This window comes from Vipera berus (genome assembly GCF_964194415.1).
Source record: "Vipera berus genome assembly, chromosome: 4".
NCBI classification, from domain to species: domain Eukaryota; kingdom Metazoa; phylum Chordata; class Lepidosauria; order Squamata; family Viperidae; genus Vipera; species Vipera berus.
Genome location: NC_138206.1, coordinates 38,218,418 through 38,239,855, shown reverse-complemented (window position 1 = coordinate 38,239,855; position 21,438 = coordinate 38,218,418). Strand labels below are relative to the sequence as shown.

The 21,438-nt window shown below is 35.6% G+C and overlaps 1 protein-coding gene across 2 annotated transcripts in view; it reads right to left on the bottom strand.

Annotated features, from left to right (window-relative positions):
- EPHA3 (EPH receptor A3) overlaps positions 1 to 21,438 on the bottom strand; it is a gene marked incomplete at its 3' end in the record, with an annotated part of 224,684 nt that overhangs the window by 29,194 nt on the left and 174,052 nt on the right. For both annotated transcript variants that reach the window (XM_081327303.1, XM_081327304.1), the window contains exons 8-11: positions 19,493 to 19,595; positions 18,649 to 18,716; positions 7,584 to 7,709; positions 1,721 to 1,906 (exon numbers count right to left, since the gene is read on the bottom strand). In XM_081327303.1, the coding sequence (XP_081183429.1) occupies positions 1,721 to 1,906; positions 7,584 to 7,709; positions 18,649 to 18,716; positions 19,493 to 19,595 (483 nt within the window). The remainder of the gene's footprint in view (positions 1 to 1,720; positions 1,907 to 7,583; positions 7,710 to 18,648; positions 18,717 to 19,492; positions 19,596 to 21,438) is intronic.

Genomic DNA, 21,438 nt, shown 5'->3' with positions numbered 1-21,438 from the left:
TGTTTAAAAGCAATCAATGTCAAAGCAGAATCCAGTACTTTCTAATACTGAATGACAACTGTAAAACATTATCATCTTTATTACCACAGGAGGGTGTACAGTGCACATTATAATTTTAGAAATCTACAATTGATTCATAGCAGGATTCTTCATTTTCTAAACTGTATTTCACTATAAATTTAAGTTGAAAGCATTGAAACATTGAAAAAGGCACTATACCTCTTTGGACATTACAATATTTCCATTTTGTAATACTAGCAGATATTGTAGTATTCAAGAACTGCTGTTAAATATAAGTATTCTATGAACAATGCCAACATATTTATAGCTCAAACCATATGCTGCATTGCATTATCGTCTGTGTGGCCCACAACTAATTGCAAGCGTTTTAGCTAAATTACTGTACATGACACGGTAGAGGCAAAGCATGTATTATCCTTCTGTTTCAAAATGTATGCAAAATTATGAGTGTTGAGACTCTGCCCAGATTAAAATTAAAACCTCACATATATGCCACAGTTTTAAAAAGTTTCCACAGACAATAGTGACATTTTTAAAAACTTATTTGTAGATTTCATTATAGCTTAAATGTTACAAAAGTCAAAAATAAAAGAGGGGCAGCTAATTTGGAAATGGATACAGGACACTCTAATGTAAATATTTAAAAAAACAAAAAACAGAAGAAGACGAAAATGTATTCTATGGCTAGCAGAAGCTAATGGGTTTGAGTTCTAGTGGTTAATGCACCAGGCTAGAAACCAAGAGAGTGTGAATTCTAGTCCAGCCTTAGGCTTAAAATCAGGCTGGGTGACTGGCCCAGTCATTTTCTCTCAACCCAAACCATCTCACAGAATTGTTGTGAGGCAAAAACAAGAGGAGCATTCTGTACGTTCACTGCCTTGAGTTACTTACGAAGTAGTACAAGTGGGATAAAAATCTAAAAAACAAAACACAGCTAAATAATTTGGGAATATTGGTGACCTGCAAATTGGCTGAGCAGTTCCGATATTTTAAATAATAATAATAATAATAATAATAATAATAATAATAATAATAATAATAATAATAATAATAATAATAATAATAATAATAATAATAATAATAATAATAAGAAGAAGAAGAAGAAGAAGAAGAAGAAGAAGAAGAAGAAGAAGAAGAAGTAGTTGGAAGGGACCTTGGAGGTCATTTAGTCCAACCCCCTGCTCAGGCAGGAAACCTTATACCATTTCAGGCAAATGGCTGTCCAGTCTCTTCTTAAAAACTTCCAGTGTTGGAGCATTCACCACTTCTGGAGGCAGGCTGTTCCACTGGTTAGTTGTTCTAACTGTCAGGAAGTTTCTTAGTTCTAGGTTGCTTCTCTCCTTGACTAGTTTCCATCCATTGCTTCTTGTCCTGCTTTCAGGTACTTTGGAGAATAGCTTGACTCCCTCTTCTTTGTGGCAGCCCCTTAGATATTGGAACACTGCTATCATGGCACCCCTCACTCTTCTCTTCGTTAAACTACACATACCCAATTCCAGTGAAATAACACTGATTGCAAATGAGTTTAAAACTGTGGGCTGGGTAGTAACTGCAGTCAAATTGTCCTTTCCATGCATACTAGCAGCCATCAAAAGAAAAGAAAGGGGGATGTTTTCCTTTAAATGCAGATACCCAATGAAAACACACCTCAGCAACTTTTCTTTCAAGCAGATCTTTCAAACATTTTCAGTTAACTTACTTTTGGTGACCACGCCTTCTAATCGGATTATATTGGGATGATCAAATTGTCCCATGATGCTTGCTTCTCCAAGAAAATCTCTTCTCTGTTTCTCTGTGTAACCAACCTTCAGGGTTTTTATTGCAACTGATATTTCCTTTTTGGAAGGAAGTCTTAGACGGCCACTACATACTTCTCCAAACTCACCTGTCAGTAATGCAAACAAAAAATATTTGAATTTCCAGCTAGAGATCATGACAGATTAAGTGGCTCAGAAACCTACACTTTCAGTCTACATTGTATACTTTGTGGCTTTTTACTTTCTGGAATATTGCACATACTCCAGATGTCCAATTCTGAAATCCGGCTGAAACATTTCTGTTTCTTGAGATATGTGTTTTATGGACCTAATGAAATGTCAAATCTCTACCTTAGAGGTTAGTTGCAACAGTGCAGCAGAATAACAACAGATGTTTCAAATATCTATTTTAAGCAAGATTTAAACATACAAAGTTTTATGAAACTGTTCTGTCAGTGAACAGGGATGTTCAGAACATAATGCAATTGTTAAGAAAACTGACAAATTAGAAACTTTGTGACGTGTGCATTAAAAAATGTTTGTGCATGATGGTAAGTTAAAAATATATAATTTTGTTTGAACTGTCACGGAAAGACTTATTTTTTAACTGAAGATATAAGAGATAATATAATGTATCCAAGAGACAATAAAAGAAATAACAGCTACAAAATCTAACAGTATCTGAACCTACATGAAATAATTTCTCCAGTATACTCTATTAAGGGCAATATTAAAATATGAACATTAAGTAAATGCCACTAATTTAGAAGAACTAACTGAGAATTGAAAATTGAAACTCAATATTATACAGGTTTAAAGCAAAAAAATGAAAAACAACCACAAAAGAATAAAGTACTTGGAACAAATTACGTGCAAGCTTGATGTTATATTTTTAAGACTCTCCTAGGTATTTATGTTAAGATTTTAACACCTTTAACACCTAAACTGTTATCACTTTATACCTATCACTGTGTTATATATTCAGAGCACCTCTATTTATACTGAAGTTTGCACAAATTTAGCTATTAATGATACAAAATAGCACAGTAAAAAATGCAGTCATTTTGAAGCTTGATGTTTAACAAGTGAGTTTTCTTTTCCTTTAAGATGTTCTCCTCATACTGGTGTGTAGTAAATTATATTAATGAGTAAATGTGCAGTTCAAGGCTATTATTCTTGATCTTTCATAAAGTCCAGTCTTTTTCCCCAGAGCCTTTTATATGCTTAAAGCTTTCTGAAATCTTAGAGGCATTTAAGTTCTATTATTATTTTGGTTGGGAATTTGTCTGAATATGGAGAATGATATTGTCCCCATATAAAGATATTTCACAACTCTCTTTTTTAATTTTAGTAGCCTAGCACCAAATGCATCATATTCTAATCAAATATCTGTTGCCTTTGTATGTCCCTTCTTCTAATCCTTCTTCATATTTTCCAGAATATATCAAGCAAGTCCAAACATAGTTGTTTGGTTTTATAACAAATCTGACATAAATTATTAGATAATTTAAATAAATACTGAACTCTATATAAAGATGTTTCCACAGTTGGATAGGGTCATGGCAAAAAAATGGATAAGTAAAATGATTAAATATAATTTGTATTTATTAAAATATTAATAAATTATTAAAAGTACCAATGTTTTAATTCTACCTAAATAATGGTCTTCTGCCTATCAGATTAAGTATGTAATTTGATGTTATTTACTGAAAAGACTCTTGGCTATAAATCATTGATTCTGCTTACAAAAATACATAGGTACCATAAACATGTACTTTTCCATATTTTTGTTTTGTTTATGTTTAAAACAAGACTCAGTATTTGGTTTTGGTAAATACTTGGTAAATAATTCCATTAGCATGTTTAGTTACAGGCTGCAATATTTTAGTAACTATGTTGGGTTCACTTGTAAATTCACTGTTTACTTCTGTTATTAAAAATGTCTTGATTTTAAATCTTACAGTCATTTCATTTCTTGTGATGTAATTCAATCTATACCACACTAAACATAAATAAATGAATACTTCATGATCACAAGCATTATTAGGAGTTGAATGTTGTTAACAGGGCCCAGGTGAGCTAGCTTAAGTTCAGTACTGTTCTATCAACAGTGCTATCTGATTTTAAGTACTTCATTAGAATATGGCACACATATTTAAGGTTTTATCTTAAATTATGTGATTAATATGCAAAATATTAATATGCAAAATATGCTAAATGGAAATTTAACATGTGAACTCAAATATTGCAGCATGGATATAAAAAACAAACAAACATACTGTCCAGTTATTCCTGAAGTTTAGTGATTACATGACATAACCACAGCTGTTTTGGCAATAGTCCAGAAATGTTTGCCACTGACTTCTTTATAAATTATTTGCAGCCTGATATTCTCCAGAGATCGTTAACTCATATGAACCAGGTCTAACCCTGCTTATCTGCTGAGCATCAAAAAAGGTCAGCCAGATGCTGCCACCTGCTGAGACTTTATGTATTTACACTCTATTAAACCATGGGCATTCTGAAGATAGGAAAGGAAGCAAGCAAATGGAAAGTGACTGATGATCTGCAATCAGATGAATACATTATTCAACATAGCCTCTTAGTTTCAGATATCTGTCATAGAGCCAATGAGCTATTACGATCTATAAAAAATTTAAAAAGGTCTGACTATCTCGTTCCTGTGTTTTAGGGAAAGATTATTATAAGGATATATGATCCTGCTGTCCAAACAGGAACATTGGATGATTTGCTTTAAAATTTTTAAATTTTAGTTCATATTACAAGCACATATAAGAGCAATTTGTCTGGTTTCAATCAGAACTGTATGGGAATAGAAGACTGTATATGCATACAGATAAATCATGTGCTATATTACATTATTTCAATCTACTCAGAAGATCTGCGATGTTTCTATCAATTTAGGCACTTCCTGCTTCCATTTTGGTGACAATTTGAACATGGGGGTAATAGTAGATGTAATTGTTTTTTCTTCTCAGTTAAGTATACTCTGTATCAAATCCTTATTCAGCCAGTCCTCCCTGACATTCTTTTTCCTGCTCCAGTAAGACAAATGCCTTACATGAGCTGAAATCTTTTGTGCTGAAACCTTCATTAGTGAGAACAGGATAATCTATCAGTGTTAGGCTAGATAACTCATTCAAGGAAGCCTTCATGAATCTCTCATTTTCAACTGTGAGAATGATGCTTTTTAGAGAACTTAGAGAAGAGAAAGAGACAGGCCTGCCTCCCGACATCCACATCAAAATGCTTTCCCTTAAACCATTATCTCTGCCATGAACTTAAACAGTTTAGTTAGACTGATTTTACGCAGAATTATGTATGAGTTCTTTTTGCATTGCTTTGTTCTTTATATTTTCCTTTTTTTCTAGTCAACTTTTTCTCCCTTTCAGAGATAGATAGACATCTGTCCTTGTTGGTTGAAAAGTGACTTCATTAAAATTTGTCCCCATTTTTTTTTGTTGCAAAATTGCAGAGTTGCATAGCTACTCCCTTCAGAATTGGGATACAGTTTGCTGAATTCTGTACTTTTGCCTTAGTGTCTATAAAGCTGGGCTAAAGGAAGAAGTCCTTGATAAAAGGGCTAAGAATGCTTCAGCTGGACAAACTGGCAGGAGGGTGTTCTCTGTGGGTGCGCCACACCTTTGGAACCGTTTACCGGTTGAGCTCCGGATGGCTCCGGACCGTCGCTCCTTCCGACGTGACCTAAAAACATACTTATTTGAACAAGCCGGCCTGGTCTGATGGGTTTGGGGTATTTTAATATTAATTGTATTAATTTTTATTGGAATTGGGCTGTATTATTTAATTCTTTTTTAACTTTTGTACATTGTATTTTTATTGTATTTGCCCTGTACACCGCCCTGAGTCCTTCGGGAGAAGGGCGGTATAGAAATTAAATTATTATTATTATTATTATTATTATTATTATTATTATTATTATTATTATTATTATTATTATTATTATTATTATTATTATTATTATTATTATTATTATATGACCCAAAAGGATCATTTAAATATACCATGAATTACCTAGCACATTCATGTCCCTATTAATCGGGTTATATTAAAAATATATCTGAGCCACAATTTTTTAAAAAATTATAAGTGTTTTAATATTAAAAAGCAAAATGCATTAGAAGGGAGAATGGGATTCCTGTTGCAAATTACACATTATAAGGAGAAACTTCCTGACAGTTAGAACAATTAACCAGTGGAACAACCTGCAGAAGTGGTGAATGCTCCAACACTGGAAGTTTTTAAGAGGAGACTGGACAGCCATTTGCCTGAAATGGTATAGGGTTTCCTGCCTGAGCAGGGGGGTGGACTAAATGACCTCCAAGGTCTTCCAACTTACTAATTATTATTATTAATAATAATAATAATAATAATAATAATAATAATAATAATACAGCAAATCACTCATTTGACTATCATTTCCAAAAGTGGCCTGAAGAGCCCATTGTTAAACAGTTAAAAAACCAATTTAATTCATCTTAAAGCCTTGGGGGAAAAATGAAAAGGCCCTGTTAGAAAGCATAAGTGGCTTTTGATTTGAAAACTTTTGGAGCTTTCCAAACCCAGTCAGAAAACTCACCCCAATTATTGGGCTGAATATCACTGATTCAGTATTATTGCAATATTTAGCAGAGACTCATACAAATTCAATCTTAGACTATACATGAGAAATTAAAAAAAAACATGCAGGGGAATGTCACCTTATACTTCTTCTTACCTAAATATTATCTCAATTTCTTTTTTGTCTGTTCAAATTTACAATGGAAGAGGAAACTTGCTGTTGAACTGAAGACGCTAAAGAAAACAGTATCTTCTGGAGCAATGCATTAAAATCTAAAATTAATGTAACCTTTCCCCCCTGTTAATATTACAAAAACTTTTTTAATATATCACTTTTTCATATAAAAAACTTGTTTCCACAATCCCATTTAATATGATAACTAAATGAAAAACAGAAGTTTATGTCCAGATTTATGGAATTTCTACTTCTATTTCCCCTTCTATTCTGAATGTGTACCAATTTACTGATCCACTGTTGCTTTGGAGTAGCGATTGCAGTTTATGGTGTTAACTACTGTCTTCATTATATATGATCTGAAATCCTGTAATCTGCAAAAGACATTGCATTTAAATTCAGAAGCAAATGCAAATTATATGATTTGTCCTTGACAAGAGATAGATTAGAAAAAGCTGGATTCTGCATTTTCTAATATAGGTCTGGTCAATATTTTTCTGTCCTAAAATTCTACATGAACTTCATATTTATAATACATAGGGTTAATTAATGTCTTAATTCCACAGCTGTGAGTGACTAATTTATAGATCCTTAAGTGTAGAAATTTTATATCTTCACACCCCCTAGCCTCATGAAAACCAACATCCAAACTTTGAACATTAGTTTGTAATATTGTAATCCTAACAAAGCTTGATCAATTGTGGAATTTGGAGATGTTTTTTCCTTAAGGGCCAACATTACTGTTTTTGCTTTTTCTGTATTAACACAATAACTGAAATTCATTCACAAATATTATGTTTCAACTTAGCCAGAGCTATAATGCAAAGTTGAATGGTATTTTACCTAGACTGAAAAAGACATTAGCTCTGTCAGTCTGGATGATGCTGCTAAACAAAGAATGAAAGACTAACATTCTTTAATGATTGGTTACACAGGAAATTTTATTGAACAAAATGACTACATATGAAAAGTTTGCAGTAGTAATTAGAATGATATGGCATAGTGATTCTCATTATTAATACTTTTACCTGCCCCAACGACTTTATCAATAGCTATGCTGGAAGCCTCCAGTTCTCTGGCAAATTCATGAACAGCCAGATTGGGATCTTCGTATGTATGTGGATCCACATATGTTCTGAGGCCTGGAAGCTTCACTGTGTAAAAAAAGTTCAATTATATATAGATAAATAATTAGAAACATAAAAAGTTAATGATTCCTTAAGAAAACATGCACAAATTGCTTGAAAGAAATTCTTCTGAAAAATTGTACATTTTATAGAACACAACGTTTTTGACAAGTAATAATTTATTTCAACAGTAACAATTATAAGGGACCATAATTTAATCATTTTCTTTATATTCCAGAAGACTGTAAAAATAGTCAAATAATGTTTCCTCCTTTTACGGCTTTAGGCATCACATACCATAATATCAGCAGTATTTCTTACTAGATTTATGAAAATATTTCCCTTGTTTATTAATGTTAGCTACCTCATTAGGGAAGAAAGATATTCCATGAGTTAAAAATCAGTATTGCCTGTTTAATTGATTAATTTATATGATTTCATTTCATCTCATCTCATCTCACACAATTCTGGGTGGCATTCAAGAATTAAAACATAAAAACCCACAATATACAATTGTCAGCTCGCAAGGGTTTTCTAAAACAGAGGTCCCCACCTCTGGGCTATGGCCTAGTAGTGGGTCATGAGCTGTTTGCAACCAGGCAGTGAAAATGGCAGGTGAGCGTGTGCACACACACACTTCCCCACTTGCAGAAGCAGTGGGTGAACACGTGTATTTGTGTGAGTAGCGGGTGCAAATGGAGCTGCGTGCATGCCCACTTGTCAGCAGCTCATGCAGAACCATCCCCTCTCTCCCCAGAAATCCACTAAGCCAGAAAGATTGGGGAACTCTCTTCTTGAGCCTTCAAAAGCCTTGTAATTAGATTAGCCTTATTTAGGCCTTCTTTGCTAACTGCTTCCTCATATGTCCTGTCCAGAAATATTATAGTTATTGAGATGTTTTATTTATGGTTTCATAAAGAATTTAGCAATTGTGATGGATTGTGTCTATGAAGAGAAGTAGTGTGATGGGCTACAGTGAAGTGACAGGAAAGACAGAGTGCATTTCAAGGAGGGACCAGGCAAGAGACAACACAGCCCAGAGCTGGAGACAGAGGAACAGAATTAGGATAGCCATTCCCTAGAGTAGGCATGTCAAACTGCCGGCCCACCCCATTGCCAGCAATGGGGAAAAAGTCGTGACACATCGTGCGACGTCACATGAAGTCGTGTGATGTGACATGCCTGCCCTAGAGTCTTCCAAGATATATTTCTTGGGAAGGGAATAGTAAAGGTTTAGTCTGGCAAGATTCTGTCTACTCAATGTAAACAGATAAAGAACTGAACTTTGGCTGGGTTGCTTGCTATCATTCTTGTGCTAGGCTTGGTAGTAATTGACTTCAAAGGTTGGTTGCTATCTCTGTGGCAATGCTTTGGAACTTTTGAAAACCCACTCATTGAAAATTGGATTTCTGCTTTTTATATGTACTCAGATGTGAGTAGAATAACCCTTTTCTACTGCTGTAAATCATTCTCCACTACTGTTTTATTCAGTGTCTAAATATAAAGAATTACAAAAGCCTTCTGCATCCCATCTACTGTCTACTTTAATAAGAGACATGCTAGAACTAAACAGAGAGGTGGCAATTCCTTTTCTGGTAATATTAGAATTCAGTATCAGACAATGAAATGGATTGGCAACACAAAGGCAGGCAAAATGTCTATTCAAATATTATTAGATTCCCAAGACATATCAAGGCTTCTAAGACTTATTACACTAAATCTTTATGACAATTTTGATGATCGTTCTATATAGAAGTCTGCGTACATGGGCAACCACAAACTGCTTTACACAATTTTAGCTAGCCATGTTGAGCTAAGTGATTGGACATGTCATATAACCTGCATAAAGCTACAATGATAACCATCGCAAGATGTGGTTAATAACCCAAATTACTTTATAGAGGTGTTAGATGAATTTGTAGAGGAATCTTAGCAATCTAATTATGGTTGATAGAGAAGAGAACATTATGGAAGCTCTTTAGGGAAGCACCTGACTATGGCAAGCAGATTGAGGAACTGAATATTTCTTGAGTCTGATTCACATCAGAACTCTTTATCTGCTCTTGCCTAATGTAGCAAAGCAGCTGCCGTAAGACTTTAAGCACATTACAAATACTTACTTCCTATGTTCTAGTGCTAATTACCTCCAATACAATTTAAGGAAACCATTCAGAACAGAGAAACAGTGCTTTGCCTAAAATGGCATGCATTGTTTTCTATAAGACTGAACTCTGTTAAAGGAAACATTACAGCAAAACCTTCTGAAAAACAGCAACAATTAAAGCCCACGTGCACAACCTACCAGAGGGCTTAAGTTTTAAAACAGTTCCCTGCTATCCATGCTGGTTCTGTTAAATATCCTTCCTGCCCCTAAAAACAAAGTAACCTTTCACAATTGCAAAACTTTTGGAAACTTTTTTTCAGAGCTCAGAAGTGTTATGTTCTTAGATGACTGTATTACAACAAAAAATAAACAGATGCACATTTATTGAGTTGCAGAACTTTATCACTACTTTTATGAGAATAAATCAGTTCTATTTTACCAGATGAATTGCCCCTTGAGAAATGAAAAAGTTAAAAAGGCTTGGCCTATGAAGGGCAAACAGATGAATTTAAGGATGAAAATTATATTTGAAGTGATATTGTGAAAGAGGAAATAAGACTACCGGGAACTGTTAATGGCTGAGGCATTTTCCCCCCTAGCAGTTCAGAATCAGACTGGAGTAAGCCAGCAATTTATGGGGCGATGTGGAAAAAATTTATTCCAGACACAGATTTTATTTTATACTGTTGCAATTAATCCAGAAGAATATTGTTTGCTGTATTTACATGCACTTCATGTGCCAAGAAACTGCAAAAAATGTCCCATGCTGTTGAGTTTACAGTCTCATCGTGAAAACTTGGGAAGAACAAATTATGTTTGAAGGTCCCAGCAGGGGAAAAAAAGATTTTATAAAACTTTGAAGATATGCACTCTAGTAAAATATGTCACAGTTAAACTGTTTGGAGTGTTAAATCATTAACAGCAAAATGTTTAATGTTATGAAGTCATGAAAAGGAAGCAGAAGATTTGAAAAGGTTTTAAATAAAACCAGAACTCCTCAATGTTTGATTCAGAAGCTTGTTTCAAACATTAGATGTTTGCCCTGGAATTTATTTTAGTAGAATGAAAGACGACCACCTATGAGTATTTTTCTGAGCGCATTTCTATCACCACTTAATCCAAAGCTAGCCATGATGATTCATGTAACATTAATGGAACATATTTTCCAGTTTGACTTCCAGACATTATTAAACCACCAGAATTTATCTTTTTAGAAAAACGTTTTCCATCCTGGCAAGAAACAAACTTTGTTAGTAAACCATAAATTGTTCCATGTACATGTGCGTGCACATGCATGCACACACACACACAAAGAATCAATACTTGAGAAATATAGCAAAAAAACCCCACTGTTATCAAAATAATTTGTTTTTTAGCAAAAAGAGGGATTTTTTATAATGTTACAGTATATATTTTGTTATGAACACTTTTAAAATGTATCAGCTTTGAAATCTAACTGAATAAGAGTAATTAAGATGTTGTGATGTGACACACATTTTATTAAGTGGGTAGCTTAAGCTCAGTTTGCTATTCATTTTTGTGCTGTCTTAAGTATCTGCATATCATAGCTTGCATGTCTGCATTAAAAAAAGCATACTGTAAAGACTCCAGATATAAACAATTTGAAGTTTCAATCACTTTAACAATTGTGTTTAGGTGCAACATTTAATTATTAGAATGCCAAATAAACTACAATACACAAAAAAGAATTTTGCTTGCAGACAATCAAACTTTAAGCACTTCTACTTCCTTTTTGTGACTTGATTAGGAATACATAAGCATCAAGTAAAATATATAATGTAGGGAAGATATGTTGCATTAATAAATGAGAAGTTCCTTAAGTTAAAAAAATAGAATTATATAGCAGCAGAGTCCATTCTTCACAATCATTTGCTCTTATAAGGAAATGCCAACCATATTTCTTTACAAGTATTACTTTTGGTTTCAATGACTTTAGTCCTAATTCAACACAAAAGGTGTGCAGAAGAAACTTCATATCGTAGCTAGAAATACTCTCTCACCCACAGCCCTATCACTTCTATTTTAGTGGATCTGTTTGTACCAGTTACTATCAGCTGTCCAAAAAGGGGATTTTTCATGCAGTAATAAGTATAGGTTCATCTAAAGCAGGCATGTCAAACTCGTGATGTATCACGACTTTTCCCCCATTACCAGCAATGGAATGGGTGCGGTTTTGGCATGACGCATCCAGCCTGCGAGCCGGCAGTTTGACATGCCTGATCTAAAGACATACAATTAACAGAGTTTCAAACTGTAATCATATGCTCACAAGATGGAGTAATACTGTTTGTTGTTTTACAAGATTAACTTTCATATATATACAGTAAGTATCTGTACTTTATTATAATTTATTATAGGAAGTATGGATTTACATTGCATTGTGCCAACTGAACAAATCTGTTCAATTTTCAAAAATGTTAGAAATCATAGTTTAAGAAGTTAGCAGAGAGCAATGGAGAATGAATATTATATTTTTTCTGCAAGCTATATATTTTTCTTGATTCTAAAACTCATACTATTATAAATATGACTAAACCAAAGGTTGGTTCTGTCTCAACAAAACTCTTTTGCTTCCACTAAAAAGTAATTCTGAGTTTAAAAAGAAAGGATATATTATACCGATTGTACCCCAAGAAAAAATTAAAAAAATGGCTATTTTGATAAGTGGTACCAAAGCCGAAAGGACGCTCAGCTGTGGATGTATCTGGTGGTGAAAGGAAAGTCCGATGCTGTAAAAGATTTTTTCTCCATAGGAACCTGGAATGTAAGATCCATGAATCAAGGCAAGCGGGACGTGGTCAAACAACAGATGACAAGACTGAACATCGACATCTTAGGAATCAGCGAACTAAAATGGACAGGAATGGGTGAATTTAATTCAGATCACCATCAAGTATACTACTGTGGGCAAGAATCCCTCAGAAGAAATGGAGTAGCCTTCATAGTCAATAAAAGAGTAGGAAAAGCAATACTGGGATACAATCCCCAAAATGACAGAATGATCTCAGTTCGAATCCAAGGCAAACCATTCAATATCACAGTAGTCCAAGTATATGCCCCAACCATCGGTGCTGAAGAGGATGAAACTGACTGGTTCTATGAAGCCCTACAGCACCTTATAGAACTAACACCAAAAAATGATGCTCTTATCATCATGTTGAATTGGAATGCTAAAGTAGGAAGCCAAAAGATAACCGGAATAACAGGCAAGTTTGGCCTTGGAGTACAAAATGAAGCAGGGCACAGGCTGATAGAGTTTTTCAAGAGAATACGATGGTCATCGCAAACACTCTTTTCCAACAACCCAAGAGATGGCTCTACACATGGACATCACCAAACGGTCAACACAGAAATCAGATTGATTATGTGGTCTGCAGCCAAAGATGGAGAAGCTCTATACAGTCAGTAAAAACAAGACCAGGAGCTGACTGTGGCTCAGACCATGAGCTTCTCGTTGCAAAGTTTAGGCTTAAACTGAAGAAAGTAGGGTAAAACAATAGGCCACTCAGGTATGAATTAAATCATATCCCTGTTCAATATACAGTAGAGGTGACAAATAGATTTAAGGAATCAGATCTGATAGACAGAGTGCCTGAAGAACTATGGACAGAGGTTCGCAACATTGTACAAGAGGTAGTAACTAAAACCATCCCAAAGAAAAAGAAATGCAAGAAGAGATAAGAATGAACAGTGCAAAGAAATAGAAGAAAACAATAGAATAGGGAGGACTAGAGATCTCTATACAGTCAGTAAAAACAAGACCAGGAGCTGACTGTGGCTCAGACCATGAGCTTCTCGTTGCAAAGTTTAGGCTTAAACTGAAGAAAGTAGGGTAAAACAATAGGCCACTCAGGTATGAATTAAATCATATCCCTGTTCAATATACAGTAGAGGTGACAAATAGATTTAAGGAATTAGATCTGATAGACAGAGTGCCTGTAGAACTATGGACAGAGGTTCGCGACATTGTACAACAGGTAGCAACCAAAACCATCCCAAAGAAAAAGAAATGCAAGAAAGCAAAATGGCTGTCTGAGGAAGCTTTGCAAATAGCTGAGGAAAGGAGGGAAGCGAAAGGCAAGGGAGAAAAACATAGATATGCCCAATTGAATGCAGAATTCCAGAGAATAGCTAGAAGAGATAAGAATGCCTTCTTAAATGAACAGTGCAAAGAAATAGAAGAAAACAATAGAATAGGGAGGACCAGAGATCTTTTCAAGAAAATTGGAGAGATGAAGGGAACGTTTCATGCAAAAATGGGCATGATAAAGGACCAAAATGGCAGGGACCTAACAGAGGCAGAAGAGATTAAGAAGAGGTGGCAAAATTATACAGAAGAACTATACAAGAATGAGCTTAACGTCCCAGATAATCACAATGAGGTGGTCACTGACCTCGAGCCAGACATCCTAGAATGTGAAGTGAAGTGGGCCTTAGAAAAGCTGAGCAACAACAAAGCTAGTGGAGGTGACAGTATTCCAGCTGAGCTATTCAAAATCTTAAAAGACAGTGCAGTAAAAGTGCTACACTCAATTTGCCAGCAAATTTGGAAAACTCAACAGTGGCCACAGGATTGGAAAAGATCAGTTTACATTCCAATTCCAAAGAAAGGCAGTGCCAAAGAATGTTCAAACTATCGCACCATTGCACTCATTTCTCATGCTAGTAAAGTCATGCTTAAAATCCTACAAGCTAGACTTCAGCAGTATGTGGATTGAGAACTACCAGAAGTACAGGCAGGATTTCGAAGAGGCAGAGGAACTAGAGATCAAATTGCCAACATACGCTGGATCATGGAGAAAGCTAGGGAGTTCCAGAAAAACATCTACTTCTGCTTCATTGACTATGCTAAAGCCTTTGATTGTGTGGAGCACAACAAACTGTGGCAAGTTCTTAAAGAGATGGGAGTACCAGACCATCTTATTTGTCTCTTGAGAAACCTATATGTGGGTCAAGAAGCAACAGTGAGAACTGGACACGGAACCACTGATTGGTTCAAAATTGGGAAAGGAGTCCGGCAAGGCTGTATACTGTCGCCCTGCCTATTTAACTTACATGCAGAGCACATCATGAGAAAGGCAGGGCTAGATGAATCAAAAGTTGGAATTAAGATTGCCGGAAGAAATATCAACAACCTAAGATACGCAGATGATACCACTCTAATGGCAGAAAGTGAAGAAGAACTAAAGAGCCTCTTGTTGCGGGTGAAGAAGGAGAGTGCAAAACCTGGGTTGAAACTAAACATTAAGAAAACCAAGATCATGGCATCTGGCCCTCTCAATTCCTGGCAAATAGATGGGGAAGAAATGGAGGTAGTGACAGATTTTATTTTCCTGGGCTCTAAGATCACTGCAGATGGGGATTGTAGCCAAGAAATTAAAAGACGCTTGCTCCTGGGGAGGAAAGCCATGGCAAATCTAGACAGCACACTAAAAAGCAGAGACATCACCCTGTCAACAAAAGTGCGTATAGTCAAGGCTATGGTCTTCCCAGTTGCAATGTATGGCAGTGAAAGTTGGACCATAAGGAAGGCTGAGTGCCAAAGAATTGAGGCCTTTGAACTATGGTGCTGGAGAAGACTCCTGCGAGTCCCTTGGACTGCAAGGCGATCAAACCGGTCAGTCCTAGAGGAGATCAATCCTGACTGCTCTTTAGAAGGCCAGATCCTGAAGCTAAAACTCAAATACTTTGGCCACCTAATGAGAAGGAAGGACTCACTGGAGAAGAGCCTCATGCCGGGAAAGATCGAGGGCAATAGAAGAAGGGGACGACAGAGAATGAGGTGGCTGGATGCAGTAACTGAAGCAGTAGGCATGAGCTTAAATGGACTCCAGAAGATGGTAGAGGACAGGAAGGCCTGGAGGAATGTTGTCCATAGGGTCGCGATGGGTCGGACACGACTTCGCAGCTAACAACAACAACAAGAGATCTCTTCAAGAAAATTGGAGATGAAGGGAACGTTTCATGCAAAAATGGGCATGATAAAGGACCAAACTGGCAGGGACCTAACAGAGGCAGAAGAGATTAAGAAGAGGTGGCAAAATTACACAGAACTATACAAGAATGAGCTTAACGTCCCTGATAACCACGATGAGGTGGTCACTGACCTCGAGCCAGACATCCTAGAATGTGAAGTGAAGTGGGCCTTAGAAAAGCTGAACAACAACAACAAAGCTAGTGGAGGTGACAGTATTCCAGCTGAGCTATTCAAAATCTTAAAAGACAGCTGCAGGGGGATCTGGAGAAGGAGAACATCAAGAGGATGAAGATGGACAGATAGACGAGAATGGTACAGGAGGAGATCAAGCTGCAACTCTTTTGGATGATCCTAGATAACAGAGGGTGACGCGTGCTGCCTTAAAACGCTCAAAAAAGATAAGAAAATAGGACCAGTAGAAATCTATGGAACTTCCACAACATACTGATAGTCAAGTGGTAGTTGTGTTTTTAAGAGTTTTGGGATGATATGTATGGTAACAGAATCTTTAATTTGGAATTAATGGACAATTTACTACAGAGGAAGAGGAAGAAAGTTTTGTGGGTTAATGTGGGTTAATTTGTGTAAGAACTATCTATTATAGCCTATTTTGGCTAGAGAGGTTAATAGGGATAGGTGCTTGTGATGTATAAATGAGAATATGTTTAGGAAATAGTGAATTGTGGAAGAACATAGATGGGAATGACGCTAGTTTTCTTTTATTTTAGTTCTTTATACATATTTAGTATTATTAAGGATTGGTTTACTCTATATAAGCTAGAGAGTGATGGATTTTAGAGTTTATAATTGTTAGTATATGATTGTTTATGATTGCTTTTTAGATATATACCTTGTATTTTGCTCTGGGAAGTCGAGGGGGGGGAGGGGGGGAGGAGGGGAAGTAGGGGGGGGGAGGCAGGGGAGGGAGGAGGGAGAGGGGGAGGGGGGGGATAGGGGGGAGGTAGGGAGGGGAGGAGGGAGGGGGAAGGGGGGTTTTCTAAAGGAAAACTGTATTTTAAAACTTTTCAATAAAAAAAAAAATCTTAAAAGACGATGCAGTAAAAGTGCTATGCTCAATTTGCCAGCAAATTTGGAAAACTCAACAGTGGCCACAGGATTGGAAAAGATCAGTTTACATTCCAATTCCAAAGAAAGGCAGTGCCAAAGAATGTTCAAACTATCACACCATTGCACTCATATCTTATGCTAGTAAAGTTATGCTTAAAATCCTACAAGCTAGACTCCAGCAGTATGTGGATCAAGAACTACCAGAAGTGCAGGCAGGATTTCGAAGATGCAGAGGAACTAGAGATCAAATTGCCAACATACGCTGGATCATGGAGAAAGCTAGGGAGTTCCAGAAAAACATCTACTTCTGCTTCATTGACAATGCTAAAACCTTTGATTGTGTGGAGCACAACAAACTGTGGCAAGTTCTTAAAGAGATGGGAATACCAGACCATGTTATTTGTGTCTTGAGAAACCTATATGCAGGTCAAAAAGCAACAGTGAGAACTGGACACGGAACCACTGATTGGTTCAAAATTGGGAAAGGAGTCCGACAAGGCTGTATACTGTCGCCCTGCCTATTTAACTTATATGCAGAGCACATCATGAGAAAGGCAGGACTAGATGAATCAAAAGTTGGAATTAAGATTGCCAGGAGAAATATCAACAACCTAAGATATGCAGAGGATACCACTCTAATGGCAGAAAGTGAAGGAAGAACTAAAGAGACTCTTGTTGCGGGTGAAGGACAGTGCAAAACTTGGGTTGAAACTTAACATTGAGAAAACCAAGATCATGGCATCTGGCCCTCTCAATTCCTGGCAAATAGATGGGGAAGAAATGAAGGTAGTGACAGATTTTATTTTCCTGGGCTCTAAGATCACTGCAGATGGGGACTGTAGCCAAGAAATTAAAAGATGCTTGCTCCTTGGGAGGAAAGCCATGGCAAATCTAGACAGCACACTAAAAAGCAGAGACATCACCCTGCCAACAAAAATGCAATAAGTCAAGGCTATGGCCTTCCCAGTTGCAATGTATGGCAGTGAAAGTTGGACCATAAGAAAGGCTGAGCCCCAAAGAATTGAGGCCTTTGAACTATGGTGCTGGAGAAGACTCCTGCGAGTCCCTTGGACTGCAAGGCGATCAAACCGGTCAGTCCTAAAGGAGATCAGCCCTGACTGCTCTTTAGAATTCCAGATCCTGAAGTTGAAACTCAAATACTTTGGGCACCTAATGAGAAGGAAGGACTCACTGGAGAAGAGCCTAATGCTGGGAAAGATTGAGGGCAATAGAAGAAGGGGACGACAGAGAATGAAGTGGCTGGATGGAGTCACTGAAGCAGTAGGCATGAGCTTAAATGGACTCCAGAAGATGGCAGAGGACAGGAATCCCTGGAGGAACGTTGTCCATGGGGTCACGATGGGTAAGACACGACTTCGCAGCTAACAACCACTTATCATTCATGTCCCGAAAGTATGTAGTAAACTACTGCTGTGCTGGGATGAACTGCTCCCTATATTTAACCTATACTGTAGCAAAGTGAATGAGTATTAAAACTAAGAAATTTATTATGTTCATTATCTCAGGGTTACCATCTTCTATAATTTTATCTAAAATGTGCTACAAGGGGCTTGGGTATTGGCAAAAAACTTGATTATATTGATGATTCCATGTCTGAAATACGATGCTATTGCAGAATGGGACAGCTTTGAATATAAAGAAAATTGGTTCCTTAATGAGTATATGTCTGAAGAAAGAATACTACCAAACTTTACAATACACTATTACTAAGATGTAAATTTAGAGTATATATGAATTTGGTTGTCAGTAACTGACACAACTTTTTTATAACTTACAATGCCCATTACCAAAATACAGCCTCTTCTCATCAGAGCCATGTTTTGATTTATTATGTCCGCAGAATCTAAAAGTAGTAAGAGATAAGAATATCAGTAATGCAACATTCTATAGACAGCTATGTATGTAAATTTATGTACAACATAAATGTACACATGAACAACTTCAGGAGGAAATATATTCTCTAAGTGTATAAGAAACATTTTCTTAACATTTATAGTCTATGAACACTACAAACCTGAGGTAAATTTACAGGAATATAAGGAGTAACATGTTGGTTTTCATTTCTCTAGTTTTCTGCACAATTGTCTATAAATATCTGTTTTTAACTAGCTTAGTAGGACTAGGGCTGCTATAGTTAACAGGCCATGCTATGTATTTCTCTGCTACAACTTTTTGTTCTATAAGACTAGAACATTGTATTTCCAATTGTGTCAACTTTTTGTTATGTATATTCATAAAATTGCTTTATATTTTTATGTAATTAATTTAAAACATATACTGTAAATGTCCATTTTGAATGCATTAAAATATAAATTTCAAATATTTTTTATTATATATGTATACATTTGTAACATGTTAAAATACATTTTTACATGCTTTGGGTATCAATTTTGAACTAAGAACTACATAGCAAAATTCAAAGAAATATGAAACCAAAAGGATAACCACAACCAAACTTGCACACTAGCCCAGGAAATACGAATCAGATCAATTTGCCTTGAAATGCATACCAAATTAAATCCCTGAGTATCCTTGACAGTATCTTGGTGACAGTGCTTATCATTCTACTGCAGGCTTTAAGAAATGAAATTCAATGTGTAAAAGGAATGAGGAACTGACCTCCCAATCAAAATGTAAACCACAATTGTGAGCAGAATAATTGCTACCGCAGCTGAAACAGCAATCATTACAACTTGGCTATTCTCACTGGAGATGGAGAAAGCTAAAAGTGAAAAAGAAAATAAAAATGAGAAAGAGTGAAACAAAAAGCAGTAAACATAACACTGCTAGTAACTGGAGGAAGATAAAAATGTTATTGCAGCATCATTTTGTTTTTGGCTTACAGAAGAGTTGCTAACCCTTTTCTCAGCTGCAATCCTATTTATCTTTTAGAAAAACTTGTATAAAGATAAAAATAAATTATATAATTGCCAAGAAAAGAGAGAAAGAAAGACAGAAAACAATGCCATATATTTGTTAAACTGCTGAGAAATACAAGGTTCATTTGTACAACAGAGTTTCCTGGCTCAGGAATCTTGATATACTGAAATTTAACGTAAGAATCTGACAGTTGGACTAACTTTTAGGACACGGGAATCAGAAAAAGGCATTTTTAAATTTAATTCAATGTGCAAGAATTCAAGTCCCTCTTTTTCCATCCAGCCCACTTCCCCTTTCTCCTTGAAAGTAAGGGCAGAATGACTAGGGAATGCAAATTTAGTAACCTGAAAGCATAGTTTTACTTTCAGGAATATTATCCATTTCCACCGCAGAAAAGAATTACTTCCTTCCAGGACAACAGTGTTACAAAGACAAATATGACTTTATTCATGTAGGCATAATGTAGGCAAGAAGGTGCTATTGCTTTAGTAAGCTTAAAAATGGTCAGATTAAAAAAAATGGAAACATTTTTTTCCTTTAACAAAAGAAGCAGATTTGAAGAGCAGAATGACTTTATAGTAAGAGCTGAGAAGATATTTTCTTAGAAGTGGTGTTTTATAGCTGAAATAAGACATCTTTTCATGAAAAGGATACTTTTGGTTATTAGGCATGAAAATAATTATATTTTTTAACTAAGGCTAAAATTAATAAATTTTATAAAAGCACTTTTTTTAAAAGAAAAAGGTCAAACAGAATAAACAGAATACAGATTTCCAGGAATATTTCTCCTTAATAAAATATGTGGTTCATCCCTGAGGCTCAAAGAATCTTGATGTTAACGCAGTTTCTATAATCAATCAATCAATCAATCAATCAATCAATCAATCAATCAATCAATCGGGATTTATGCTGGTCATCTTTTGAATAGTCATGCTGAAATAATCTCTAATATCAAAGGTATTTAAGAATGTTAATCTTGACTGGATCATATTTACATGATTCAGTCCAGTTTCCAGCACAAGGTATTATAATTTTTTTAAAATTAAATTATCCAGATTCAATTTACTACGGAAAAGTAAATTATTGTGATCTGTTCTCAACTGTTAGAATAAAGAAAAATCTGCTATATGTAATACAAAGCTGTTATCTTAATCTATTATTTTCACAGTCATTCACACATATTTATTTATGACAAAATATATGAACGTATTTCTTTTCCTTGTTCTCCCATAAACTAAGTTAAAAGAGATTTTAATGATATCTATGCTATTTATTCCATGGTTTAAGATTATTGAAAAAATAATTTGTTGACTAAAACAGCTACTCTAGCTACTATAAAGTAAAATGTAGATTTTTTTAAAAAATATACATCTTCAAAATATAAATATTTCAAATGTAAAAACATAAAACTGCATTAGCAGAAGAATATTTTCTCTATCATTGGATATAATGCATTTTTTTTTATTCTGATTAGATGCTCTTTGGTCAGATTGTTTCTTGAGTACTGTGTCCAGTGTTAAGCACCACATTGTAAACAAAAGAAACCAAAACAGATTCGAGTTTCCAACACAAAGGGGATAAACACTCTTCAAAAATGTCATGAAACTCAAGATGGGTTCTCTGTACATTTCCAGAAAACATGTTCTCATAAATGAAAAACATGACAATTTATTTAGATGCTCTCA